At 36.5% G+C, this 24,729-nt stretch overlaps 2 protein-coding genes and 2 pseudogenes across 2 annotated transcripts; 3 read left to right on the top strand and 1 right to left on the bottom strand.

Annotated features, from left to right (window-relative positions):
• Positions 1-800: 800 nt before the first annotated feature.
• LOC128169527 (uncharacterized) lies at positions 801-3,516 on the bottom strand. Its single transcript, XM_052835654.1, has 2 exons — positions 1,986-3,516; positions 801-1,840 (listed from the first exon to the last, which is right to left on the bottom strand). Exons 1-2 carry the CDS (start codon positions 3,514-3,516, stop codon positions 801-803), a joined length of 2,571 nt encoding a protein of 856 aa, XP_052691614.1.
• Positions 3,517-6,999: 3,483 nt separating this feature from the next.
• Positions 7,000-10,243, top strand: LOC128169528 (uncharacterized; annotated as a pseudogene).
• A 314-nt stretch (positions 10,244-10,557) lies between these two features.
• On the top strand, positions 10,558-15,212 carry LOC128169524 (uncharacterized). The gene is made up of 4 exons (XM_052835651.1): positions 10,558-10,901; positions 11,237-11,360; positions 12,368-12,501; positions 14,315-15,212. Exons 1-3 carry the CDS (start codon positions 10,558-10,560, stop codon positions 12,440-12,442), a joined length of 543 nt encoding a protein of 180 aa, XP_052691611.1. The 3' UTR covers positions 12,443-12,501; positions 14,315-15,212.
• A 4,370-nt stretch (positions 15,213-19,582) lies between these two features.
• LOC128169523 (uncharacterized) lies at positions 19,583-20,189 on the top strand (annotated as a pseudogene).
• Positions 20,190-24,729: the final 4,540 nt, after the last annotated feature.

Genomic DNA, 24,729 nt, shown 5'->3' with positions numbered 1-24,729 from the left:
CTCTCTCCAATACCCTGGGATGGTGTTTCTGAAATCCAGTACAGCAAGCCATAGGTCTTGTCCACTGTGTTTAGCTTTTCTCATCAGTTGCTTTGCTGATTTAACTGCATTTTCTGCTTTCCCATTTGATTGTGGGTAGGCTGGACTCGATGTTCTATGGTCGAATTCCCACATATGCTTAAATTTACTGAATTGTTGAGAGGAAAATTTGGGTCCATTGTCACTGATGACTTTGTCTGGAATTCCATGCCTAGCGAAATGTTGTTTTAACTTGTTGATCACTGCTGCTGATCAAGTGGTCTCCAATCTGTCTATTTCGAAGAAATTGCTGAAGTAGTCTACTGTGATGAGGTACTGGTCATTGCTGACTGGTGACTGGAAAAGGTCTACTCCTACGACAGACCACGGACGGTAGGTGTCTCATGCGAGATGAGAGTTTCTTTCTGTTGTGACGGTTCATAAGTTCTACAAGTGTCACACTTAGAGACTAGATCCTTGATTTCTGAGTTCATACCTGGCCAATACACACATTCTCTGGCTCTGCGAAGACACCCTTCTGCTCCAATGTGTGACTGGTGAAGCTTCCTCATTACTTCTGCCCGTAATCCCTTTGGTATGACACAGCGGGTTCCTCTGTATACGATACCATCTTGAACGGAAAGTTCATATCTCACATGAAAGTAAGGGTGCACTTCCATGGGTGTACTTTCCTTGGTTCTCGGCCATCCTTCAAGGATAGTTTTCTTCAGCAACTCGTGTGTTACGTCACTGGTTTGTTTAATTTTCAACATCCTTGCTTGTTAGATTGGTAGGTATTCCACCATGTTGATATCTTCAAATATCTTGAACACTTCTTCTGTACAAGCTTCTTTGGATAGTTTTTTGGGATGAGCTCTGGATAGAGCGTCTGCCACGTACATTTCCTTGCCTGGCTTGTACATGATCTCAATTTCGTACTTCTGTAGTCTCAATAACATGCGTTGAAGGCGTTTTGGAGCGGAGATCAGAGGTTTCTTGTGAATTATTTCTAAGGGTTTGTGGTCGCTTTCCACAAGTACTTTTCGTCCATATGTGTACTGGTTGAATCGTTCCATTCCAAACACCACAGCCAATAGCTCTTTTTCAATCTGTGCATACTGCTGTTCAGCTGGAGTCAAGGCTCTGCTCGCATAAGCGATAGGCTGTCCTTGCTGTAGAAGGGTTGCGCCAAGTCCAGTGCTTGATGCATCACACTGCAGCGTCGTTTCTAGTTTCGAGTCGAAGTATTTCAATACAGGTGCCTGTGATATTGCTTCTTTGATCTTGCTAAAGGCTTCTTCATGCTCATGTGTCCATCTCCAAACAACGTTCTTGTGTATGAGGGAACGAATCGGATCGCACATGACACTTAAGTTGTTCATAAACTTGGCTAGGTAGTTCACTAGTCCTAGGAATCTATGAACACCGGCTACATCCTTAGGAGTTTCAAAGTCAATGATAGCCTGTACTTTATGAGGGTCAGGCTTCAGTCCCTTGGTTGTCAGTACATGTCCAATGTAGGGCATTTCTTTTAGTCGCAACTTGAACTTGTCCTTGTTCAACTTGATTCCTTGTTCACGGCAACGATAAAGGAATCTGCTCAGCTTCTGATCATGGTCACGTATGGCTTCCTCTTCACTTTCTCCTTCTCTGTAGATGAGGATGTCATCTGCTACAGCCTTAACACCAGGTAAGTTTTGAATGGCTAGTTCCAATCGATGCTGGAATATTTCCGGTGCTGGTGAGACCCCAAATGGTCGACGACGCCAGCGATAACGTCCATATGGAGTTTCGAAGGTTGTAAGATAGCTGGACGGCTCATCTAGCTCAACGTGCCAGAACCCATTCTTCACATCACAGAGTGTGAAGATACGTGCTTTTGCTAAATCCGGTAATATATCTTCGATTATCGGAAGTGGGTAATGACTGCGCCGCAGGGCCTTGTTCAAAGCAAATACGTAACTTGCCATTGGATTTCTTGAATGCTAAGAGGCTCGAGACCCAGTCAGTTGGCTGGTTCACTGCTTCAATGACTTGTAACCCTTCCAGCCTTTTCAGCTCTTGCTGTAGTAGGGGTTTGACTGCGACTGAGACTCGTCGCAATGGAAGTTTCACTGGGGGAACCGTATTATCTACTTCCAGATGTACTTGTTCACTGAAACGTCCATTTCCAGTGAAGATGTCTCCAAACTTCTTCTCAATTTCTTCCATAGAGAGTTTCCGATCCTCAGCGGAGTCCTCTATGTTCATGATGTTATCATGCTGTACAGCAATTAATTTCATACGTTGACTTGTGCTTGAACCCAGAATGGGGTGTGACCCACTATTGACAACGACAAAGTTCTCATCATAACTTTCTCCGTTCTTTGGATTGGTCAAGGTAATTTCGCAGGCACCAATGGTCTTCATCTCTTGGCCATTGTAGACTCTCAAGGTGTGCTGTCCTCTATGAAGTCTCACATTTTTCGGGATAATGTCCTGGCTTAACACATTGCAGGTTGCACCACAGTCAATCTGAAACTTCACTAGTTTTGACTGGTCATTAATTTTCATACGAGCGAATAATTTCTTTGGATGTTCTTTTCCCGAGGTCTGTTCCACACTGAGAATTTCATCATCAGATGTAGAGTCAGAGTCGCAGTTCTCCAACAAATGTACTCTCTTCTCGGGTTGTCGGCATACGGATTTAAAGTGGTTCTTGTTGCCACAATTTGCACAGACTTTGCCGTAAGCTGGACAAGCTTCCTTCTCTCTTGGATGCTGATATCCACAAAAGCTGCACGAGGTTTTCTTTGCTTGGTGAGATTTCCCTGATGCGTGATGAGGTTTTCCTCCGGCGTGATGAGGCTTTCCTCCTTTTCTCTGTTCCTTGTGTGGAGCGTTGGCCTTGAGAGGTTTTCTAGATGACTTGTTCAGTGCATGAACTTCATATTGCAGGTTCATAGATTTAATCTGGGTTGCAGTCTTTTCAGCTGCTCGACATATGTCAAAGCACTTCTGTAATGACAAGTCAGCTTCTTGTAGTAACTTTTTTCTAACTGCATTGTCTTTTATGCCACAGACTATTCTGTCTCGTATCATCTGATCTGCTAACTGGCCAAACTCACATGTCAGTGATAGTTTCCTCAATTTTGTGACGTAAGCGTCCACAGATTCACTGGATTCCTGATGCTTGTTGTTAAAGACGTACCTTTCATATATCGTGTTTGTCTTTCCCACACAGTACTCCTCCATTAATCTTAGGATGACAGTGGGGTCATTTTTTTCATTTTCATCTCTGAACGGAAGTCCGTTATATACCTCTAATGCTTCATGTCCGATGCAGGTAATAAACGTTGCCACTTGGTACGCATTGTCTTTGTCTGCAAGTCCTGTCACTATCACGTAAGAGTTCCATATTTGTTTCCACGTTTTCCATGTTTGAGAAATGTTCCCGCCTAAATCTAGTTTCGGGGGTAACGGAATGTGACTCTGCATGGCCGCTGCCTGGTCTCCCATATTGAATAAATGTCGTAAGGATTCACTAAAGTCAATCTGATCAGTGATGCTCATCGGCTCTTACGAATAAAGTCTACTTCAAACTCCAACGCTGCGTTTCTCTGCATGCGAGGAAATTCGGTCTACAGACCATCTTCGCTAGCCAAGGGTTTTCGGTCCACTTTGCTCCCCATAAACCCTTGGCGGATTTCATTACGAAAACTCGGTGATGTGGTGGCGCTATCTAGCGAGCAACTTGAGTTGCGCCCCTTGCATATTTACATTTTAATCGAATTAAACAACGGGTTTTTTATACACTATGGCATTAATACAACTTGAAAACATGTTGACTACCGAATATCGGAACATAATTAACGATGCTATTAAATACGAATTAAGTTATAACCATGGGAAAGCACGGAATGTTTTATTCGTAGTGTTTTGTAAGGATCTGTACCGGGAGTGAAAAAGTCGCCGATTTATACGAAAGCTTTTATGCCATAAAACCCGTTATCTTTGTCGTGAATAATGCGAACCAAAAAAAAATAAAATAAAACAGAGCTCATTGAACCTTTAAAAGCAATAACCATAGGCAGGAACGAATATACTAACAGGATAGGCAACTTCTGCATTCGCCACGTTTACTTCCCATGCATTCACGCGAGCCTTGACAAGTTTGCAGAACTATGTATAATCCCAGTAAAATATATAGGTTTTTAAAGCGATCTGGTTAGACCATCGTTGGGGAGGCACTGTCCTCGAGAACTTGTGCCTCAACTTGTTAAAAGCACTGAATGTTTTACCAAAGATCACACATGTGTTTTCTTTTAAAGTTTATATTTACAAGCACTGCGATTGGATCAGCTACTCGCAGCTGCAGCCAATCATAAAACGGAGCTTGTCACCGAGTTTTCGTAATGAAATCCGCCAAGGGTTTATGGGGAGCAAAGTGGACCGAAAACCCTTGGCTAGCGAAGATGTCTACAGACGTACTTCGACGTTTTTCTCAATACACCATGTATGTTCCACAAAGCAAGTGTCTGTTACTTAAAACGTACTCACTTTTTTACTTCTGACACCATGTATCAATATGTCAAGAACTTCAGACAGGAACGTGGAGATCTACTATTTATTTAGAAGCACATGGTACATCATCATAACATAGCGCGCACAAATCGGAATCAATGTCGCTTGTGTGATATACAAAAATACATGATCTTTTGCGTGGCTGCTTAGGCACATTATCAAACGTACAACTATAAATAGTTATTGTAATATTGTTACATTCTTGATTTCAGATAGAAGACAATTGAGTACGTAAAAGATGGCCTAATGGACATCATCACCATGCATTTAGTTTTTAACAAATACATATGGTAGTAGAGAAGAATTTTTTTATTATTTAATACATTTTTACTATTTGGTCATATTGGCCCCACCCTAGAGCCTGAACCCCTGACCAAGGGGTCATGCATTTCACAATTAAGGTATAGGGCCTCATGGACATCATAATCATGCATTTAGTTTTTAACAAATATATATGGGTGTAGAGAAGAACATTTTCAATGACTTAATACATTTTTACAATATGGCCATATTGGCCCCATCCTAGAGCCGGGTGTTGCTAAAACGCGGAACGGAACGTTAAACGGAAAATATCATGTCACGTACGTGTGTATTTTTTTTTAAATCGTTCAAATGTGCTGCATGAATAGTTTGGGATCGACAGACTATAGTCCCAATTTATAATCGGAAAATCAAACCAGGCAACGTCTAGAGCTCTCTATTCGGATAATATGTATATAGCTTCAGGAATAAACAACTGCCAAGAAATGCAGACGTAAACAAAATTACATTGCTAAAATAATAGTTTCACTAAGTACCGGGTATTTTAATGTTTAATGTATTTTAAATGTCGTCAGTCGTTCGGTTTTTTTTTTTCCATTTCAATGATACTGTATCGTCGGTATGATTTAAGATCGTATGATTTAAGATCGTATAGAGCACCGAAAAATCAATATTGATGTAAGTATAAATATAAAAATACTCATTAAACTCTTTCACTAACTGCGTACGTTACGCTGATATGCCAGCAATACCATATATGAAAAATAAGTAAAAAGTTGTTGCTATTTTGCTCGTTCAATCATGTTAATGTTTCACAATTCGTATAAATTTGATTGTTTCATTTCGTACTCAATTAAAGCCAAATGAATACAATGCTATATTTGATAGACATTCATAAGAATATCAATAAGGCAGCAACATGTTGATAATCATTCATTAGATATGAATAAATGATACAAAGTAAATCGTTCTTGGCCAGTCTATACCCTTTTAAAGCGATAAACGTGATATGATATTTTCCGTTTTCCTTTCCGTTCCGTTTTCCGTTCCGCGTTTTAGCAACACCCTTATTTCTACTACCAGTATATCCACCGTAGGAAAATTTGCAATAACTTTGTCAAATGCATTGATGCCATCTAAAATTTCATTTATTTCATTTCATTTATACAGTTTAAAAGAAACATAACACTTATAATGAAAAAATACTTTAAGGCTGAGGATCGGAGAACCTTAAAATGGCCATTTAAAATTAATATAAACTGTTTATTCAGCAAGGGCAATCGAGGATGAAAGAGGGGGAAATAGAATAAGGGCGAATATTTTTCTGTTTACTGAACTATTTTAGAAAATTGTACAAAATATTTAAATAACCTTACAAATTGCTACATATTATGTATTAAATATATTACATATTTCCTAGGGAAAAAAATCATTATTTAAATGTAAAAATCTTTAAAAATATCACCAGCAAGGGTATAAAAATTACACAAGTAAGTGTCAAGTAAGGGTCTCTAGGAAGAGAAAGAAACAGAAAGGCTGCAAGGTAAATTACATTATATAAGAATTTAAGTTTATTTTAATCATTCAAAAATTGACCAAAGAAAAACAAATTCAGAACGGTCACAAGGTAAAAAAGAAAAAGAAGAACATCGGAAATGTTTCTCTAACATTTATTGTTCATACAAATTTAAAGTTGAACTGATGATTATTTAAGTATTTCAAATCTTGTTTAGGAGCAGTGCAGCAGACAGAAGAAAATTCATAAAAATTCAAGAGGTTAGAAATAAATTACCAATTTCAAGCTGCTTGGATTGATTTTAGAGTAATTTTTGGGCATTCGTAAAACATTTGTTTTACCAAATATATGTATATAAATGGATGATGTTTATTTGCATATAAATGGGCGATGTAGTAGCTATTAAGTTGAATAAAGCAAAATTACTTTGAATGAAACTGTGTGTAATTTGTATTAGCAAAACAAAAAATACTGAGAAGAAGATAGGAATATTTAAAAGAATAATGGGCAATTTTCCCCTTAGTTATATTTACTGGGCTGATATAATGCATTTATATAATAAAAAGACTTAAATTTTATATATTTTTGAAGGTTCGGGTGATGTCGACTGTCCCCATTTACAGCCCAAAGACCACAGCTGTATGTAAATCCAAGCAGGTCTGGGTGATGTAGACTATCCCCAACTCCAACCTGATGACCACAGTTGTTCAGAATGCCAAGAAGGTCTGAGTGACATCAACTATCTCCAACACCAGCCCAATGACTACAGTTGTCCGGAACTCCAAGTAGGTCCAGGTGACGTAGACTATCCCCAACTCCAACCCACTGACCATAGCTGTCTGGAACTCCAAGTAGGTCCAGATGACGTCAATTATCCCAAACTCCAGCCTACTGATCACAGATGTCAACTTCAGTCCGATAACCACAACTGTTCAGAACCAGAACTCCAAGCAGGTCCAGGTGGTGTTGACTATCCCCAACTCCGGCCCGATGACCACAGCTGTTCAGAACCAGAACTCCAAGCAGATCCGGATGAAGTAGACTTTCCCCAACTCCAGCCTGATGACTACAGCTGTCTGGAACGCGAAGCAAGTCTAGGTGACATTGACTGTCCCCAACTCCATCCTAGTGACCACAGCTATCAGGAATGCCAAGGAGGTCCAGGTGACGTCGACTATCCCAAACTCCATCCCACTGATCACAGATGCCTGGAGCTCCAAGCAGGTCCAGGTGGCATTGACTATCCCCAACTCCAGCCTGATGCCCACAGCTGTCTAGAACGCCATGCAGGTCCAGGTGACGTAGACTATTCAGAGGATTGTGAGGATCTTGATGATCGAAACTATATTGTTAAGACTGAAGATGAAGAGACTGAAGATGAAAGTGACAGTGAATCAAGCATATTGGATGATGAAAGCACCAGCAGCTTGATGTCTGAAGATGAAGAGACCGAAGATGAAAGTGACAGTGAATCAAGCATTTTGGATGATGAAGGCAGCAGGAACTTGATGAACGATATTGTAGTTGAATCATGTCCGGGTGATGTTTACTGTCTCCAACTCCAGCCCGATGACCACAGTTGTCCAGAACTTCAAGCAGATAAAGGTGATGTCGACTATCTAGGGGATTGTGAGGATCTTGATGATCCCGACTCTATTGTAGAGACTGAATATGAAAGTGACAGTGATTCGAGCATTTTGGATGATGAAAGCAGCAGCAACTTGATGACTGAAGATGATGAGACCGAAGATGAAAGTGACAGTGAATCGAGCATTTTGTATGATGAAAGCAGCAGCAACTTGATGAACGATGTTGTAGTTGAATCATGTCAGGGTGATGTTGGCTATCCCGAACACCAGCCTGATGACCACAGCTGTCCAGAACTCCAAGCAGGTCCAACTGATGTCGACTATCCCAAACTCCAACCCACTAACCATAGCTGTATGGAAATCCAAGCAGGTTTGGGTAACGTCGACTATCACCAACTCCAGCCCGATGACCACAGCTGTCTGGAAAGCCAAGCAGGTCTAGATGATGTCGACAATCCCCAACTCCAACCCACTAACCATAGCTGTCTGGAACTCCAAGTAGGTCCAGGTGACGTTGACTATCCCCAACTCCAGCCCTATGACCACAGCTATCCAGAACCAGAACTCCGAGCAGGTCCAAGTGACGTTGACAATCCCCAACTCCAGCCCGATGACCACACCTGTCTGGAAAGCCAAGCAGGTCTGGGTGATGTTGAATATCCTCAACTCCAGCCCGATGACCACAGCTGTTCGCAACGCCAAGTAGGTCCAGGTGACATCGACTATCCAGAGGATTGTGAGGATCTTGATGATCCTGACTTTATTGTAGAGACCGAAGATGAAGAGACCAAAGATGAAAGTGACAGGGAATCAAGCATTTTGGATGATAAGAGCAGCAGCAACTTAATGAACGATGTTGTCGTTGAATCATATCCGGTTGATGTTGGCTATCCCGAACTACAGCCTGTTGATCACAGTTGTACAGAACTCCAAGCAGTTCCAAGTGATGTCGACTATCCCCAACTCCAACCCGATGACCACAACAGTTCAGAACTCCAAGCAGGTCCAGGTGATGTTGACTATCCCCAACTCCAGCCTGATGACCACAGTTGTGCAGAACTCCAAGCAGGTCCAGGTGATATCGACAATCCCCAACTCCAACCCACTGACCATAGCTGTCTAAAACTCCAAGCAGGTCCAGGTGACGTTGACTATCCCCAACTCCAGCCTGATGACCACAGTTGTGCAGAACTCCAAGCAGGTCCAAGTGATATCGACAATCCCCAACTCCAACCCACTGACCATAGCTTTCTGGAACTCCAAGCAGGTCCAGTTGATGTTGACTATCCCAAACACCAGTCCAATAACCACAGCTGTTCAGAACCAGAACTCCAAGCAGGTCCAGGTGACGTTGACAATCCCCAACTCCAGCCCGAAGACCACAGCTGTCCGCAAGGCCTTGCCAGTTCAGATGACGTCGACTATCCAGAGGATTGTGAAGATCTTAATGATCCCGACTATATTGTAGAGACCGAAGATGAAAGTGACAGTGAGTCAAGCATTTTGGATGATGAAAGCAGCAGGAACTTGATGAACGATGTTGAAGTTGAATCGTGTATGGGTGATGTTGACTATCCCCAACTCAAGCCCGATGACCACAGTTGCCCGGAACTCCAAGCAGGTCCAGATGACGTCGACTCTCCCAAACCAGAGGATTGTGAGGCTCTTGATGAAAGATATTTAGATTGTGACAACCCACCGTGCAAAAGAAAACTTGATGAAAAGGACTGTTTATTTGACAAAAAGTTCCCAAATGTTTTTATTAAGGGATTGAAAAAAGACAATGCAAAATCCAAGCACAATGGGGTATATGATTAAGTTCATGCCTGTTTATACTGTCATGAATTGTTCACCAATATACAAAGTCATCTAGAACGTAGACATGTAAACCACACCAGGGTAAAGGCTATAAAAGAACTCAAAGACCAAACGATGAAAGAAACTAATCAGGAGAAAATTGATGAGTTGGAGAAAAGGCTGAATTCAGAAATGAAACTTCTTAGAAACTTGGGAGACCACCATCATACTATGAAAGTTCTCAGGCATAAAGAAGGTGAGCTTCTCGTGCCAAGAAGAAGGCTTGTTACCTTTAACTTTGAAGAGTATGGTCCATGTCCTGAATGTAAAGAGTGGATGGTACTGAATTCTTCTATCAGTAATCATCAGAAAACATGTCCAGTGAAAAGTACAGACTATCACAAAGGTTCTACAATCATACAAATTGGAATCCTTACAGGAAAAGTGAAGACAACAGGTTCTAAACGGATTGTGAAAGAAGTGTTACCTTCAATGAAAAGAGACAAATTTGCAGAAATCTGTATGAATGATCCACTCATCCTTGCATTGGGAGACGTTTGGTTCATGAAAAACATTGATAATAAAAAAAAAAGAAGAAAATACTATTCTAGTTTTCATATGAGGCTAGCAGCACGGCTTCTTTTAGCCTTTAGAAATTTGGTGAAAAGAATGGACGTTTCAATGAGTGAGATGCTAAGCCCTGAAAACTTTGATAATGTGGCAGAAGTAGCTCTTCAAATTTGCAATAGTACCGAACATGAAGAGGATGAACTCCAGCATCTTAGCACAGCAATTAAGTCTGGGTTTGACCTTATGAGGATGGCATTCTCAAAAGTAGGAATTTCTATCAAAACAAAAAACAAAGAAATGAAGAAAGAGGGAGAAGCATTTATGTATCTTATGAGTAAAGAATGGGGTTACAAAGTTAACAAAGTTGCAAGAAGTACTCCGTCAGAGCGAATGTTTAATCAGAAGAAAGAGCTCCCTTACCCCGAAGACATCATGAAGTTATCATCTTATTTAGTGGAAAACTTGGAATCTGTAGATCTATCTTACACTGCTGTTAGTGGTATGATGTTCAGATGCATTGTGATGCTAGTGGAAGCACGCCTCCTTTTGTACAACCGCAAGAGACCTGGAGAATTAGAAGCTCTGAGGTAAGACAAGTTTTGAACTCCCATTTTTAACCAAAAAAATGAGGTTTTTAAAACCATGATGTCAAATCTTAAAAGTGGTTGTTCATGCGTGGGGGAAATTTACAAAAGTTGCACGATTATGTTAAATCCGCGTAAAATATCCCTGCGCGTGTGATAAAAAATTCAAACCCTTGAGTAATGAATCGCTAATTCGCGTAATAAACACACACATGTACTCAACCACAAATGTAAATAACCAATTTAACAGTATTTAAGGCTTCTTTTCATAGAGCATTGTATATGTTACTGTATAGAAAAGGTTAAGACTAAATGCAGGTATTTGCTTTTCTTTTTAGCTTGCAGTGTTACAGAAATCGATCAAAGGAAGTCAGTGCAACCGATCTCTCTCTTAGAGAACAACTTAGCAAGTTTGAGAAGGAAATGCTTGACAATCAGGAATTGGTGGAGATATTGGGAAAGGTGAGCTTTATCCTGGAGACAATATGTTAAATATTTGTTCAGATACAATAGTATTTATATATTTTAAGCCTGTCAGGCTACATAAAATTAGTATGTAGATTCATCCTGATTTGCAAAAATATAGGGCAGGTGGATGGATTTTATTTTCTATTTTTTGAAAATATCTATTCACATTCTTGAAATAACAATTTATCTATTTTGTTTAATTGTTATTGCTGATATAAGTACTTTAACCAATGATAATCTTTTGATTCCATTTTATTCCACCTTAACTGTTAATATGGTTAATTTCTCGAATGGCTACTTGCCAAAACACACATCTAATTATTTTGGGCAATAAAGGGGTCCTCTTAAGGTAAAATTTACCTGTGTTCACCTGGATTTCTATAATCGGTGAAAACATTATATGAATTCATTAGAAAAAAATGCATTTCGAGCTCTATAAATTTAGTTTTAAGCTTTTTTTGAAAGAAGCACTATGATAATGCAGTTGTAAATAATTTTTTATTCAATTTAAAAATTTTCTTAAAAACATGTATAAATAGTGCCATTAAGTAACTTAAACATATAACCCTTTAGATTTGAAAGGCTTTTGTCCAATTTATGGCTTATAATGTATATTGTATAATTTGTTTCTTTGATTGACATACATGTATCCAAACCACTGTCCTTAATCAACATCACCACCCCACCCAAAACCCATCAACAAAAAAAAATTTGAAATTAACGTCATTGAGCATGTGAAGTACATGGAAATTTTTGAAATATGTTTAATACTATATGATGAGTTGCATTAAGTTAAATTATCTGCTCTTTGTCAAGAAGTACTCCACTCCGTTGAACCTTTTTTGTTTTGTCCTATAACAGTTCAGGCTGTGAAGACTAATTGAATAGTGCCATGCATTAGCATTTTGTTTTGCATTCACATTAATTTTTTAATGAGCAGTTTTAGCAGTCATTTTTCAATGATTTGGAAAAAAAATTAATTGGTTGCCTCTTCTTGCCAGAATGGGACCAGAGTACAATGTACCGGTTATTTGTCCGAAGGAGGTTATCCCTGCAATGAATTATCTTGCCAGTAAAGAAATTAGAAAAAAGGCAGGAATAAGAGACGGAAACCCTTTTCTGTTCGCAAATACTGGTAAGATGTCATAAAACATGTATGAATGAAATTCCAATTGAAAAAAGAAATTAAAAAACTAATTCTTGAAAGAATTGAAATCAATTTCAGAGTTCTTGAAATCTTTTTTCCACTGTCAGTCATTTGGACTGACAACCATCAGAAGTTTGTCAGTCCAGACTGATTTCTATCAGTCCAAACATTTTCAATAGAAAGATGAAAAACTACAAGTATATTTGCCTTATAGTTTCTCTCATTTTTACCTTAATTGATCTGATTTCTCCTAACTTTCACATTCTGGCTCCTGATAACATTCTTATTTATCACTTCATTCATTATTTCTATTTCCTTCCCTCTCTCATTATCAACTTTCTTCTTGTTCTCTTTTCGTTCTCTTTCTGCACATCTCATATGTAACTAGGGCTCGGTTGTCAGATAGCGGAGTTCTTATTTCCCGAAAATTTTTATAAATGATTACATTGGGATTTTTGTGTGTATTTCTGTGTATTGCAATAAAAACATTCACTGAAAACCCTGTTTCTGTGTATGCAATGTACATTGAAAAAACGTAACGAGACAACACTCGCCATCTTGGATTTATAGGGGGCCCTCAGTTCACGCTATGTTTAAAACAAGTTCTCCAATTTCTCCCATAATTTCTGACGACATCTAGGTTGGAAAATGATTGAAAGACTTATTCCTATTGTCTGACTACATCTGTTAGCTGGATTATAAACACACCGTATCAATATGTACGAAATACTCGCCAAACGTATCGAAAGCAACGGAAGTAATAATTACTGAGGTGTTCCGAAAATGTATAATAAGTCTAGAGAGAGCGAAAAAAACCGCGAAAAACTCCTCTAGATTTATCGTATGCGTTCGGATCTCCTCAGTGAGTATGAAAATTAGTTATATTTTCGCAAGTTACTCTGTCCATATCTACCGGTCATTTGGACTGACAGGCAACCTCAAGTAATCGGTCCTTGGTTATTTTTATCGGTCTTGCCGACAGGACCGAAAGATTTCAAGAACTCTGCAATTTGTCAAAAGGAAATTAATTTATTTGCTTGTAAATATCACTGTGACAATTTTGGTAAGCAATGAAGTCCAAAGTTTGATCCGTTATCTTATAAAATCAAATAAATGAAATATTTTGAAAAGCGATATGTCTCCATTTTCAGGCTGTATTTCATTGTCAAATATTAAGTCAAGGTCTTGGCTCCTTTCTAAAATTGGACGGAAAATATGCTTGTTGTTTGCAATGAGATCGTCCCTAGTTAAGGAGGTTATGCCCCCGGACCCCCCTAGCAGGCTCGCGCCTTTGGCGCTCACCTATGGTGCCTCCTACTTCACTCTAATTCCCCTGCTACTTGTGATATTAAGGAGAACCCTGATATCAATTGAGGCTACCATTACTGCACCAGTCACGTTTAAAGTATGGCATCTGATTTTTAAATAGGTTGGGAGATCATGTGACCAAAACATCCCAACTTTTGATAGCACGATATGCCAAGGGTTTGTGAGGAGTGGTGCAGATTAGAAACCCTTGGCTAGCAAAGATGCCGAATATAATACAGAATTTGTTTTTCTAGAAAAAGCTTTTGTTCGACTTCAGAAAAAAGGGCTGACCCTTAAATTGGGGATGAAGAGGGCTTTCTTTTATCCATAACACTTAACTGAGAGATATTTTGTAATTTGTTTTAGAAGCAACAATGTTCATCTCACAGTTATATACCCATACATATTTAAAAAAAATTCTCATGTGTTATTTAATTATGGGTATTTGGTTTTTAAATGTTTCACACCAGTTTATTTCATCGTCATATTTCAGCTGAAGATGTTGTTAGGGCTGGTCTGGGTCTGGAGGAAATACGAACAGAGTGCCGTTCTTTGAAATTTCCTGATAGAATATACGCTACAAACCTTAGGAAATATTGTGCCACTATTGCCCAAGTAAGTATTTGGACTTTCTACTTAGTGGCCCATTGTAATTTGTTTTGGGATGTTACTGTCTCCAAGAGCAAATGATTGTTTAATCTTCTGTAAATTAATTAAATGAAAAATGAAGTAAGGCCTTATAAAACTTAAATAAGTTCTCAAGCCAGTGTGCATCAGTTTGAAGTAATGCATTGCAATTTTGTTCAATTTTCTTTTGTTAAAAGTAAGTAAAATGATAGCCCAATCGAGAAAAAAATATCAGTTTTATTTTTGCATTGCTAGGAACTCTTCAAGTTTAACTGTTACTATTGCAGATGCTAATTGGTTTCACTTTTGGTTGGGAATTTTGACATTTCTAAATTCTAGAAGACCATGAAGATTTGTTAGTTTCTTTTAGTCTGGGCAGTGACACTATATATGAAAGGAAAAGTCGGGGTTGAGTGAAACTTGAATCATACTTACTCCTCAATTTTTTGGTCCCATTCTTTGTTAGATATTTTTCTTTCTATCTCTTTTCTAGTTTTTCAAGTTACATACATTAACTCCTAATTTTACAATTTGACAGTAGGACATGTTTAACTATCTATTCTTCCATATTGATAGTTACTTTAAGGATGACATTTACTCAGAATGAAAAAAAATTCCACTGATGATAATGAAACCCCATCTATTGTATGTTATAGATCTTTGATTGTAGTGTTATTTTTCACTTTCAAAAAAGTAGGTCAATGACCTACTTTTTGAGTAAATGGCCATTGAATATTTTTTGAAAAATCAAGAAAAATCCCATAAAATTTTACACTAAAATTGAAATTTTCTTAATTGTAATTATATTTCAAATAATAAAACACTTTAAAAAATATAATACATTTTATGAATGGCAGTTGCACTAAATAGGTATAAAACATTAAGATTTCAGCTACAATTTGAAAAAATATTTCAGTCCGAATTTCCTCTATCAGTTTTCAAATTCCTACCCATTTTTGATCTAAGTTTACAAAAAATTGAATGATGATAATACAAAAACATTAATAGCATTGAACTACTTATATTGACCTTATTCTGTTTGCATAAAATCTATATGAGGTCGATGATCAAAATTTTTAGATATGGTGTCTTTTATCGTGTTTAAGCATTTTTTAATATTTTTGCAATTCGTGCCATGCAATTATTTTAATGAATAAGTGAGGTAAAACCAGCAGAAAATATGAAAAATTATATAGACTAAAATATAAAATCTTAACTTTCAATATTAGAGTACTGCCAAAAATGTTTTAACGGAAAACAAAATCTGAAAAATTTAGACCGAATTTCCTCTGTTTGGCTAAAAAGTCTACTTTTGTTGGAGCCTAATTCCGTAATAAAGTAAAAATATCAATGTTTTGTCAATAATAATTCATTTTATTAATACTTTTTTTGTTTTGAACAAATTTTACTCATTACATTGAACTTTATAACAATCCGAATTTGAGAACTCAAACCCTGAGTAAACAACACCCTTAAGTTTCCATTCTTGCTTTATACTAGGTGTAATGTACTTTGTCTTTATTAGGTTATTGGGCTCAAGGATCATGAACTTAAATACTTGAGTAGACATATTGGGCACACCATGGAAGTTCACGAGTTCATGAGTTGCACTATCGCAGCACATCAGGACTAATAGAACGACTTGAAATTGCCAAACTTATGGTCATGCAAGAATGCAATGTCGTTGGAAAGTTCCATGGAAAAAGTTTGAAAGATATTACTTTCGAAGGTAAGTAATTGCAAACTTATCTAGAATTTGCTTTGCTGATCACATTTTGTCCTGTAAACTTTTCACATTTTCAACTTTGCAAGAACCACTGGGCCAATTTCAACCAAACTTAATGCCATAAATCATTCTGGGATAAAGGGATTCAAGTTTGTTCAAATAAAGGACCATGCCCTCTTGCAAGGGTTGATAATTAAGAATTGGTGAACAATTGGTGTCATCTTTCAAAAATCTTTTAGAGAAGAACCATTGGGCCAGAAAGAAACTTTTGTGAAACCTGTCATTACATAGTGTAGATTCAAGTATGTTCAATTCATTACCCTCGGCTAATGCAGCATTTCACAACTGTCAATTTTGTGGAGCCAACAATTACCTGTGGAGCCAACAATTACCTGGGGCAGCTATTGTATTATCTGGTCTACATGAGCTCTGTGTGCACTGATGCAAAGTGAAATTTCATTTGCATTTGTGTGACTGAAAAAACTAATAAAGGGGACAAAGAAAACTCAATATGTGTACAGCTTTTTAACTTCTTTTCACCTCTTCAGGTACAAAAAAAATGGTGAAAATGTTTGTAGTTCCAGAATTTGGTGATAGTCAATTCAGTTTAAAATAGTCGCCAATTTGGCGACTTCTAGAGAAATTGAAGCCACCAATCAAAAATTTGAGGTGTTATGGCAACTTAATATGCCCTGCATTCAATGCGATAGGCCTATCAGGCCTTTGAATTTAGATTAACTAGAGACTTAAAAAATCAAGACATAAAAGTATGAAGATAGTTTCATTAATTTATCTTTCTTTACTTTGATGTCATGCTGGTTCTATCATTGTAGTTGAAAGACATGTATGGACAGCCGAGGAGAAGAGGGCGTTAGAGAAGCAGTTCAGTTCGTTCATTAGAAGAAACAAAACTCCAGGTCAAATAGATTGTTTGAATGCTCAACAAAAAGAGCCATCTTTGAAAAAATTTCACTAGAGTAAAATGAAATTTGCTGTGAAAAATATGATTTCTTCTAAGAAGAGAAAACAGGTATCATAGGGGGAAGTAAAAAATATTGACTGTACAGATATATACCTGAAACACACACACACCCTCTAATTGATTAATCTATTTGGTAAAAATGTTCTTTGTGTCTTTATTTTCTAAAATAAAAAAATCAAGTTTTTTACACTTCAAAAATTCTTTTTTGATTTGAATGTCTTTCAGATTTTTAAAATTGATGTTTTTTTGGCCACACTACATGATTTACTAACCTGAGCTGAAAGCTCTAGTGAGCTTTTCTGATCACATTTTGTCCAGTGTCTGTCTGTTTAAACTTTTCACATTTTCAACTTCTTCTTTAGAACCATTGGGCCAATTTCAACCAAACTTGCCACAAAGCATCCTTTGTAAAGGGGATTCAATTTTGTTCAAGTGAAGGGCCACACCCTCTTTCAAGAGGAGATACTTAAGAAATAGTAAAAATTTGGCATCATGTTTTAAAAATCTTCTCAAGAACCACTTCTTAGTAAGTGTAGATTCAAGTTAATTCAAATCATAACACCCCCAACCCCCCTTGAGCGATGTGGCCCATGGGACTCTTGTTTCTGTTGAACTCCTGATAAGGTATAACCACAGCTTGGTCAAAAAAAGTTCCTACAGTCTACATTTAAAGCATAATACTTTGAATATCATCTTGGAAGTCTTTATTTTCAACATAAACTATTATTATTTATTCACAGATCTTTAAAAAAAATGTTCAATTTTCAAAATGTCACAATAAGGTATTGCACTTCTGACATTTTAGCATCATTTTTAGACATATTTGTTTTGTAAATTCAGATATCAGTGAGATATTAGACACTATTTAAGACATATGCTGAGACATAGACATTTATTCTAATTGCTTGTATTTTTTGTGCAGGTTGATAAATTGATCAGCACTTTCAATGTGAAAATTTGTCATTGGGGAATTAACAGAAATGTTTTTTCCCTTTCCGGGGAAAATACATGTTTGTATAGAAGCGTGGTTCGAACCCACGACCTTTATATTTCACAGCCAATGCACAACCGAATACGCCATTGAGACTGTATCTCTAATTGATTGTTGTGACATATTTATTCATGAAGGAATTTATTTTTAACCTTGTTTAAAATTTGGTCATTGTGTTTTGATTTTTAATATATTACAGTGCACATGCAATATATCTTAATGAAATGTAAGCATGTCATTGTTACATGCATATAAATATGTTTCTTGTATTCACTACTTGCATTATTATAGAACTTAGTGGAAATAAAGAGCACACTATAGCGGTCACTTATTGGAAATCAGGTGACTTTCCTGCCAATTCATTCATCGCGTTTACTCAAGCAAGCAAACAAAGAGTTCAAGATATAGAACAGCAGACTCAGGACTTTTCCACGTAAGCACGCATCGCCTGAGGGTCATTTACATGAACCCATTCGAACACACCAATCTAAAATTTGGAAATCTCCTGACTTTTTGCGTGATTGGTAACTGCCAACCAGAAACTACAGTTTTTACAAGATAGCCAATAAAATTCAATCCTTTTACAGTTAAAGGTTAAGAATTGCATAGTCAGCACTTTTTTCAAAGCATATATATATAGCGAGAAAAACCAGCTAAAATCATTTCGGCCCCTGAAGTAGAATTATGGCGGAACTTGCGACCTAAAAAGTAAGAGTTGTTAATACTTGTTGAAACCTTTTTTATACTGATGTTTTTATTTGACATTGTCGAAATTATATGTTTTGTTAATTTACAAACGCGTGAGTGTGCAAACGAATGCATGATATTAAGATTGCAGATTTATTTAATTAAGTATTCCCTGCTTTTCTCTCTCATTCTATAATATATGTATCATCAGTATTTTACTACATCGTGTTTGTTGTTGCATGTTGTTGTTGTGCTTTCTTTTCTTTTTTTGCTTCAGGACGTACAATTTACATTTAAATTGTGTCAATAGATGCATATATTCATTCGTTTCTCTAGTTATTTATTCATATTATTTTTCTTTAATTTCAGAATCTCAGAGTGTACATGTTACATCAATTTACGATGAGAACAATTAAGAGCCGTTTCGACTCATCTGGCCGGAGCATCAAGTATTATATGGCAGCGACTGTTCAGGGGGAGGGGGCTGTGCGAAATGTTTCCAGCTTCAAAAAATCTACCATTGAAAGTTTAATTCCTGGAAATAAATACAAACTTCTGAATGCCACTAGCCACCCCACATTTGGCATTGAGCTCAAAGCGGACTCGGTCGTAAGTATTTTTATTTTACGGAGTTGCATCCCTTTTTGTTCAAAAATACTTTAACAGTTATAATACAACAACAAAATAATGGCAAACACACACAAACGCTCAAATACACACACATACACACACATACGACGAGAGGACGTATATCAATGAAAATAATACGAATATTGAATAGTGATCTAAATATATTTTATAGATAATGGACACCTCATTCGAACTGACCGAGGAGGAAAAAAAATCAGAAATGATTTTTTTAATCCTACAACCTACAACATGGCTGACGCATCGTCATTGGCTAACAGCACACGACTGTCGCTTGGCCCGGTCCAAGTAAAAAGCGTAAGGGAAAATATCATGTGCGTCGATTTCTGTTTGAGTATGTACAAGTGAGTACTATTCTAATAATTGATTTTAAATTTAGATTGGTGAGACGGGAGTGGTGTCCACCGGTTCGCAAAGAAGGGAGGTGCAGCTGTCCATGGACGGTCGGTCTGCTCTCCTTACCCTCTGGGGTAAGGAGACAGACCTGGAAGTCGTTGCTGGGGACATGTATATTGTCCGAAATATAGTCCCCAGTAACGACTTCAATAAGCAGAGGTGCTACACTTCCACCCCTCTGACAAAGTTCGAGGTAAAATGCATACACTGTCTCGTCACAATAGTTTTTTGCTATCAAAAAAGTCATTGTAATATCTATACATAGAGACAAAAGTATTGCTTCAAAATTAAATGAATTCTATTTAGTTTAAGTAAAATATTGAAATATTGTAAACGAATTTCTTCATATTAAGATGCTATTTTGATGCCTCATCAGACTCAAATATTGATTGATATTGATTAACAATTGCAGCCATATGAATGCACAGAACTCCAGGAAACGTTTGAGGGGGTGGTCGAGTCTGTGTCCTTTGCCAGGTACTACTTCTTTTTCTCTTAGAAAGGTTTTGCCTTTCGTTTTATTTATTTTTTTAAATGCATCTTCCCTTCTAAAACTATTGCTGATGTTTATTACATTGATTATGTTTATTGTTTTAATTTCTTTCTAACATAATTTTCCTTGCCATGCCACCTTTTTACGTTTGTCAAAGTAAGGTATTAAAATGATTTTAAAAGAGAGCTTTTAAAAATATCACATTTAAATGATTTAATTTCATTTAACAAGGCAAAAAACCCCCAATAAACATAAACCAATTGTCTACATCCATGTTCTTTCAAACTGATATATATGAATTTATCATTGCAGCAATCTCATTGAGATTAACGATATGATGCTGACAATATCGAAGGACAACCTTGCTAAGATTTTTTCAGGCAGACAATTCAGTGCGGTACAGGTTACCGGACTGAAAAGAAATGGAGAAATTTGTGAAATGTAAGTCAAATTTATTATCTTTAATCATTTTATAAAGCTATGTGATATTTCGCCTGCTTTATCAATTTGTAAATGAATTTCTACTAATCTTATTTTTTCTTTTCAGAGATGTGAAGAAGGCCAAGATGTGAGAAACTGTGAGAGTCATTAAAGTACCTTGATCCAAAGGAGTGGGGTGGGGTGGGGTGGGGGGGGGGGGTGGGGGGGGGGGGTTCGGCACTTTAAGTTCAGTTACTTTAAAAACAAAACATGCAAAATCTTATTGGACAATATTTTTTATTCAGATATTTGGTGTTTTTTCATACTGTTTCCCCTATTTCGTTAATGTTTATCCTTGCATTTTACGTTTCAGTTAAATAAGTTCATAACAAATTTGCATACTAGGATCAGGGTACTTTAAAATGTATGTATGAAATGAATGAGTGAGAAGAGACTATTTATGTATTTCAAAATTAAAAAAATGAAAGAACCTGAATTATATTTTATTTTGATGATTTGAGAATGCATCGTTTTCGCCATGAAACATTTTCATTGTTTTGCAAGAATGAAGGAATTATTTGTACACTATTCGGGGAAAACTTGCTTACAATTGGCGTTTAATATTTGTTAAACCAACATGGTAACATAATACCTTTTTTACGATCATGGATATAGTGAAGGTTGATTTTTTTTGGAAAGTCTACAGTTCCAATTTAAATTGTTGCATGACTTTTACAAAGATATATGTACTGTTCAACCAAACATCTGAATTCTCAACTTGTCAAGTTGCAAAGATATGAAACTATACATTCTGTTAGACTGGTCAATAAAAGGTGCGCCATTAGCTGCCGATCTGTAGCTCTTCGGTAAAATCCGCGTTGACATGCCTTGTGGCTATAATTCCTCCTACGCTAAGCGCTTGCAATTTATGGCACATAAAAACTGAGATAGTTCTGGCTCAAAACTATTGCATTTGTGTATGCCGTAAATTGCAAACGACAAAATACATAGCAAAATGTACGTAACTGCGCTCGTGTAGTTTAAAGAAAAAAAAATATTTCATTCTGGATAAAAAAGTGAATATTAGGAAGAAATGTATATATCAAAAGTTATGGTGGTCGACTTAAATTGCGGATGTTTTTAGACATTTTTATGAAACTAGATGATATCCCGCGCAAGTGCGGGAATTAACACGTTACACATAAATATGATACAATGCTTATAATGATGAACCTTGGGGGTGTTTTTTTTGTTCATTTTTGTAGATGCTTTGTCCGAAATTTTTCTGAATTGCTTTCTAAGCCTATTCTTTTAAATTGAAATAAAAACAAAACTGCATGGCTGAATATTAAGACAAGTCTTGCAGCTAACTGGAAACAAAAAATAACAAACATTTTTATTTTATTTCAAACACGTAAGTGGGTATTTAGTGAGTCGTATCTCTTAATTTTGTTCTTTAAGTCAAATTTTACTATTGTTTTTACCATTCTCCCAAAACAGAATTTCAGTAAAAAATAAACCTGTTGTGAATAAAAAAAAACTGAGGAGGAGGTCACCCCCTCCCCCAATTCAACTTCCCCGTTTTAATGCATACATCATTCATACTGCAGAATAGACTGTTCATGATTTACAAATTAATGTATAATGTTTACTACTCTACCAACCTGTCGTGCTGTAAAATATATGAAATTAAAAAATCGCTAGCGTACGCATCTTTATTACGTTATTTTAAACCAAAGTTGTCATATCAAAAGAATCTGTCCGATGGCTAACTCGCCCTACACCTTCCACCTTGACGTTAATAAGTCTATCCGCGTTCCAAGGCACCCCGTTCTTGAAAGTTCTTTCCATCAAAATTAAAATCGCATCAAACTGTTCCACTTTGTATAGTAACTTTTTTGTATTAACCAAAGATGTCCTATCTAAGGTATCTGCCGTTAATGCTTGATGAATTGTTTATACTGAGTATTTGCCATGACGTTCGTTAGTCAAACCGCGTTCTTGGTTACTCCGTTCTGGAAAGTTCTATTCCATTCTCTCGCCAGAGGTCGTGCTTCGCAAGCGTTCTATCCATCAAAACTAAAATCGCGCATTCAAGAAAAGAATTGCCTTGTTTTATTTATCCAACATTTGTCGAATCTTAACTTCTATGTATACTGCAAGTAAGTTCCCAGTAAAGATATTCACTCTTTGCGTAATCATACAATATCATTTAATTGTAAGCATGTATTTCAATTCAGATTTCCACTGACTTGGATCCACCAAAGCGAGTCCATAACCTAATTCTCATTTTTGCTATGTAGGTTTTTAATTAAGTTTGCAATAACTACTTATCAGGTAAACTTCAATTATAGCTTACGGACATCATATTTCTTGTGTTGAAATACCAAATGTGTGAGCAGTTACTCTGGTACAGGCATGCTTTAGCTTATTGGCAAAATGTCTTAATTTATAAGTATAGAAGATACTTCGTGTTTTCACCCTATTAAACACAATAAACAACATGCAGATTTCATTTCATTTTTTACCTAATATTAATTCATTTTGAGCAACATGTAAAACAAAAAATTCATTCAATTGCTTGAAACACATTTAAGTTAATTAAAATATCAAACTTTGATTTAGGCACGTGGAAAGACCTCTAATTGTTCGAGAACAATTAGTCTACTAGTTCTATTTTTTTTTTATTTTCATTTTCCTATCATAAGCTATTTGTTTTGTTTATGTTTTTGCACTGTACCTCCTTCCAATGCGATTTATAATATTAATCTATTATACAAAATCCCATTGCAGTATATATGTATAAATATCTTATATAAAATTATATAATTACTCATATTATACCTTGACTACAGGAGAGAACATAAATAGGCATTGTGCCTGCTGTTCAATCCATTTCAATGTATTTATATACTTGAATAAAATACTTATTAAATTAAAGCAAAAAAAAACTTACTATATAAGTATATTATGAGAGAGAAAGAGAGAGAGTTTGCACACAGACAGGTTGGGCAATACAATAAGAAATTTGAAAGTAACTAGCTTTTCAGAAATGGCATATATCTCCTTTGCTTTCAAAAAGGTATAATTGTCCTTATATATCAGAATTATATACTTGTCCATGCAAGGTTGTTTTATTGTCTCCACCTTTAAGAATCTTGATTCGCCATTACCAGCAGAGTCATGATCGAGAAGAACTAGATAAATATTGCATTACACGGTGCAATATGTGTACATATCTACCATGTACATATTTGTTCAAAAATTGCCAAATTAGAATATTGGATTTTTTTTTCTCCAATTTTAATTACATTGCATAAGAATATAATGTCTTTAGCTATAAACATACTTTCATTGAAATCCATTTTTTAAGGAGATCAATGCAGTCTATACATTGCAATATTGATCAATGAGTCAAATCTCAAAACCATTCAGTAACCAATAAAGTGCTTTTATTAATTCAAAGTCATTTTGTACATGATCACATCTACAAAATCAAATGGTATAGGAATGTAACATTTTTGCTGCTGCCCCCTATAAACATGCAAAGGACAATGGATCAACATATTATCAATGTGTATGAGCTCATGTCCTTGGGGCATACTCGGGTAAGCTACATGGTATGAAAGAATTTCTTCATTAAAACTTGAAGTTTCAAACATTTGTAAGTTAAAGTAAATACGTTGAATTTCCGAATCATCAAACCATTCTTCTGTGATCGAAATGGATTTCAAAGTCCCAAATTCAGGCATACTGTTTGCAACACCAAATGCAATCTCACATTGGTTACAGACAAACTTTTGACCTTTGTACAAATTCCATCCTACCTCATGAACAGACTTAACTTGATATGCATCAATACCAAAAAAACTTGATAATTTCTCTCTCGAGTTTTCAATTTGCAAAACAGGTTTTGTTTTCCCAAACATGCAATCATT

This window comes from Crassostrea angulata, unplaced genomic scaffold (genome assembly GCF_025612915.1).
Source record: "Crassostrea angulata isolate pt1a10 unplaced genomic scaffold, ASM2561291v2 HiC_scaffold_146, whole genome shotgun sequence".
Classification (NCBI taxonomy): domain Eukaryota; kingdom Metazoa; phylum Mollusca; class Bivalvia; order Ostreida; family Ostreidae; genus Magallana; species Magallana angulata.
This window is presented reverse-complemented; position numbering and strand designations above follow the sequence as displayed.

Bases quoted from the DNA above. Each gene is read 5' to 3' on its own strand.
- LOC128169527 (XM_052835654.1), bottom strand. From the start codon at position 3,516: ATGGGAGACCAGGCAGCGGCCATGCAGAGTCACATTCCGTTACCCCCG. The intron at 1,841-1,985 runs GCAAGTTACGTA...ACGTTGAGCTAG, and splicing joins AGCATTCAAGAAATCCAATG to ATGAGCCGTCCAGCTATCTT.
- LOC128169524 (XM_052835651.1), top strand. From the start codon at position 10,558: ATGAGGATGGCATTCTCAAAAGTAGGAATTTCTATCAAAACAAAAAAC. The intron at 10,902-11,236 runs GTAAGACAAGTT...TTTTCTTTTTAG, and splicing joins GGAGAATTAGAAGCTCTGAG to CTTGCAGTGTTACAGAAATC. The intron at 11,361-12,367 runs GTGAGCTTTATC...TCTTCTTGCCAG, and splicing joins TGGTGGAGATATTGGGAAAG to AATGGGACCAGAGTACAATG.